The following is a 4,688-nucleotide window of genomic DNA, read 5'->3' on the forward strand; positions in this document are numbered from 1 at the left end:
GATTTTAGTTGTGGTAAGAATTTGAAAGCTTTGCCCTTGTGCATTCAATAGTTCAGTGAGACTGCAATAAACCATTCATTTTCTGTAATTGTACAAGAAGGTCCCTAATTTTTGGGTTTGTCATGATGATGATGATAGAAACAGAATAACGTTTGATTCTCAGCACAAAAAGTCTATGACTGATCAGGAGCCTTTTCTGCATTTACTTTGGAAACCCTTCCCTTTCATTCTCTGAATCCTCTCAAATGGCCATATACCATGTATCGGATGAAATAGACAATTTTTGGCCAAGTGGCCATAAATGACAAGATCTTGGGTTAGGACACTAAAATGTGAGACAATGTTTCTAATTTTCGTTCAATGCATATGAAGATTCAAAATCCAGCTTTTAAAAAGAAAAGCCACATGGCAGAAAACACAGACTGACAACTTTCTCTGGATATAATTTTGGGCAGAAAAATATCTAAGTTGCAGATCGTAAAGCAGAACTCTTTTTAACGTGATGGCTTAAGAAAAGTTTCCAAACATTACAAGGTGAGAAAGGATTATCCAAAGAAGTTGGGCTGAAAGCTTCACTAGGTTGAGAGCATTAATAAACATTACAAACAATGTAAAGCACAATGATCAGTATCTTCAAATGCAAAGCCATCTTCCCTGGAAGAAACTATAACACTACAAAGAAACAGCCAGTTAAAGTCTTCCGAATCCCCTTGAATCCATAAGTAGTGGGTAAAGGTTCAAGCATTACACAGCTCAATACATGAGAGAAACAACCAGTTGAAGTCTTCTAAATCTCCTCACTTAGATCACATCTTCCTGGGAACGCACTACAATCCGAACCAGTGATTATTTGTTATGTTGCTTAACATGTTCTTACACACATGCCTCAAAGGTCTCGGAACTCTTTTCTTCATCAAGCATTTGGATAACCTGTGCTACACCTTCTGCAATTTCCTTGTGAAAGGCACCATCGGGCATATCGAAAGTCCTCCTCCTCATAGAAAGTGATTTCCCGGGAGGCTGTGGGTCCACTATATCCAGCATTGCTTCCAACTCATCCACCATTGACCTCTTTGCAGCACGCACCATGACGTCAACTCCCTGTTACAATGCAGCATTGAGACTCCCTATTAGAAGATTGACATTCATGATATATTCTGTTTGATTTCTTGGACACTTCAGATAAAGAGATGAAAACATGGAATCTTAACAGTTTATGAACTTTCAGGGGTTTTGTGTGTGTGTGAGTGCCTGTACGCTACTTGGCTGTCAAAGCATTATTGAAACAAGGATCAAAATCTTTCTGAGAACAGATTTACACAATTCATCCTACTGAAGGTCAATTACTCCCTCAATCAACTTGGTAAAGTGTCTTTTGAAGCAATTTCAGATAATATGATGGAAAATTATAACAATAGAAAGAATCAATGAATGCTGTTGAATGAGGTTTGGATGATTTTGATAATTATAGGCACCATCATAATAGTTGATTCAGACACGAAGTAATGTCCATCATTTTCCAAACATTTAAAAAGTTTTTTTGCTTTTAAAAAAATAAAGTAAAAATCATAAAGTTTATCCATCTATCAGAGTCTGCTTTATTATCCTTGAAAACTAACATATGAAATCACTCAAATATCAAATTGTGTGAAACAAGGAGTAAGGTTTATCAATGGACCAACAACAAGATATGAAAAAATCCAAAAACTGCTACAATGTCTCATTAAACTCCTGGCATTTGATGAAGGACAAAGTTAAGATCTCCTCCACCCCACTATGTGAAGATTTATACAACCATCCATGTTTATTATTTAAACAAGTCAAATGACTGAGTCGTGACTAAAACTACACATGACTGGTCTCTTCAATCACCATATAGTGGGTTGGAGTAAGATAGCTCCAAAGTGGTTTAGAGCTTAACTTTTTCCTTGATGAAAAGTTATTAAGAGTTTTATCAGATTCACGACTACGTAAATTGAAGCAATTTAGATCAAGTTACCTCAATGGAATCAACAGTAAGGAGCAGGACAATAATTTTTTCTGAAAACCTCTGACGCTCCCCTGCGTCTTGAGCTACACGACTGCGATAGGAGAAATTATTGAACAATGCTCTGATCTCCTTCAACTTGGTCTTGGCAACTGCCAGATCTCTAAGAGCACGAAGAGCCTTTGATCTACGGATTAGATAAGCTCTAAAATTCAGCTGAATCATCAACGCTGCATCTTGAGGGGACAATTCCTTCTCCTTGCCTCTGCACTTTTTGACAACTCCAGCTCTCCTGGCAAAGGCCTTCAAGATAATGTAGAATACAGGAGCTCAACTTATTAAAATGATTCACAAAGCGCAAAACAATGTGGAAACAAAGTTACCAAGCATGAAACCAAACAAACCAAATATCAGATTTAAGTCAAAAAGATAATCAACAGGGGAAAGGAAAGACAGAAAAAGAAAATCAAATTCCTTTACATTACTACTCAAACTTGAACATTCAGCCCAAAGAAATAAAAGGGACCCCCCTCCCCTCCCCATTTTTAAAACTTGACCATCGACAAGCACCAATTTTTTTTTTTTTGTTTTTGATTGGTAAGTTATGCACGTGCTTGATGGGTCTTGAACCCACAACCTCACCTTCCACCTAGCACTAACAAGGGGAGGAGGTGGCCGTTGAGCTAGAGCTCATTGGTGACGAGCAACAAAAATCATTTTTGTTTTTTATTTGTAAGTTATGCATATGCTTAATGGGTCTTGGAGCCACAACATCACCTTCCACCTAGCACTTGCAAGGGGAGGAGGTGACCATTGAGCTAGAGTTCATTGGTGAAAAGAACCAAAAATCTAGATACCAAGTTCATTAGCTCAAGTGTATTCTCCTTACCCTTGAAATGATGTTGTTTTTACCTTCATACACAAGTTTTTTACACAATTTAAACTAACTTCTTCATTTTCACATAACTCCCACAAATCACAACATAACAGAACAACTATCGGTGGTATCAGCCATCCATTGACAAAGGTCAGGACACCGGTAAGTTTGGATAGAAATATAAAACAAAGTCAGGACACTAATTTAAAAAATACAGTTTTGACAACAATAAGCTCTAGTTCAAATGACACCTTTGCCCCTCGCCCTCCCCAAAGAGCAAGGTGGAGCATGAGATAGCAATAGAAAATACGATAAAACATTACTTTTGACATTGAAACGTAGCCCATTTATCTATTTCAACAATGAAAAGAATTTTTTAAACCCAAAAAACAACATATGGTAAGTACCAAGTATTTTAACAAGGGAAAAACTTTGTTGCACTATTCCCCAATTATAAAACAAAGGCATTGTAAGCCCTATCTCATCTAATCTTAAGTACGGTCGCCCTTTTAAAGCACTCATTTTCTCCTAAAAATACAAACAACTTAAAAGTACACTCATTTCTATTGAAAACGTGAGGAAGTGCAAATTGAGCTTCAAAAATACAATGTAGTGAACATCCACGTAAATCAGTATTGCCAAGTTCCACACAGGTACCAAACAACATCTCTTTCAGTCAACACCATAACATTTTCACAACACATCATATTTGCTAAATTGTTATGGATTCTAATTTGAATAAAAACTTAAATTACTTTTTTGCCCAGCCATAAAAACCAATAAATAACAACCAATCTAACGCATAAACTAATAAATTTAAACACAGAAATAGGAGCTAAAACGCAAAAATCGGAGAAAGAACAAAAAAAAATCAAAATCAAAATACCTGTCTTAAAACCACAGCCCTATGATCTCCAAGCTCTTCGATCTCCACCGTACGCTTGTGACTCTCTCCCTTCTTTTTCTTCTTCTCCTTCTTCTTCTTCTCTTCCTTTTTCTTCGATTTAACACAATCGCTATCATCATCAACTACAACATCATCATCATCATCATCACCGTTCGTTGCTTTGAACGTGTACGTCTTCGTGATCGGACGGCCCTCATTGCCTCTCCCTTTAATCTCAGCCGTCCATTTATAGTTCTTCTCAACCCCTCCTCTCTTCACCACCACTTCCTCCTCCTTCTTCTTCTTTCCGTCCTTGATCTCCGCCGTCCACTTGTACTTCCGTTCCGAGCCGTCCTTGATCTCCGCCGTCCACGTGTACTTCCTGTCGACGCCCTTGACCAGCCGATCGAACCGCGACTCCAGCTGGCTCACTCTGTCGCTGAGGCTCTGCAAGTAGCGAGACTCGGCTCCGCGCCTCTCCACCTTCTGGATTCTCCTGTACGACGAAAACGACGGCGTTTCGTCGATTCGGACCAGATCGGTCACCGCGTCGAAGAACTCGAACGGACTCGGGCTCAGAAAATCGAGATCGAGATCCTCCTCTAGAAACGAAGGCAGAGCGAGGGTTTTTGGCGCGAAAATCGAGGTTTCTCGGATGAAGAGCGAAGGGGGAGAGTAGTGGCACGGCTCGACGAGCTCCAATCGCCGGAATCGGCTCATGGTTTCGCTGAGTTGAAAAATCGGTGTGCAAGTGAAACTCACTGAGTCAGATTGAGAAACGAACGAGTCTGAGTTTTGCGAGTTTTTGCTTAGTCAGTGACTCATCAGTGATTGATGTTGATCTATAAAAGAAGAAGAATATGAGGACAAAAAGAGGAGAGAAGACAAGAGTTTTGAAAGGAACAAGGAATGTGAAAAACAGTGACGGTGGGAGGGGC

The 4,688-nt window shown here is 39.2% G+C and overlaps 1 protein-coding gene across 1 annotated transcript; it reads right to left on the reverse strand.

The window, feature by feature from the left end:
* Positions 1 to 423: 423 nt before the first annotated feature.
* LOC142618310 (BAG family molecular chaperone regulator 7) lies at positions 424 to 4,688 on the reverse strand. Its single transcript, XM_075791220.1, has 3 exons — positions 3,751 to 4,688; positions 2,000 to 2,290; positions 424 to 1,101 (listed from the first exon to the last, which is right to left on the reverse strand). The coding sequence occupies exons 1-3, from the start codon at positions 4,468 to 4,470 to the stop codon at positions 874 to 876; spliced, it is 1,239 nt and encodes a 412-aa protein (XP_075647335.1). The 5' UTR covers positions 4,471 to 4,688; the 3' UTR covers positions 424 to 873.

Source organism: Castanea sativa, chromosome 12 (genome assembly GCF_040712315.1).
Source record: "Castanea sativa cultivar Marrone di Chiusa Pesio chromosome 12, ASM4071231v1".
Lineage (NCBI taxonomy): Eukaryota > Viridiplantae > Streptophyta > Magnoliopsida > Fagales > Fagaceae > Castanea > Castanea sativa.

Coding starts and splice junctions, on each gene's coding strand:
- LOC142618310 (XM_075791220.1), bottom strand. CDS start 4,470: ATGAGCCGATTCCGGCGATTGGAGCTCGTCGAGCCGTGCCACTACTCT. Junction 2,291..3,750: donor GGGCTGTGGTTTTAAGACAG/GTATTTTGATTT, acceptor ATTATCTTGAAG/GCCTTTGCCAGGAGAGCTGG. Junction 1,102..1,999: donor TTACTGTTGATTCCATTGAG/GTAACTTGATCT, acceptor GCATTGTAACAG/GGAGTTGACGTCATGGTGCG.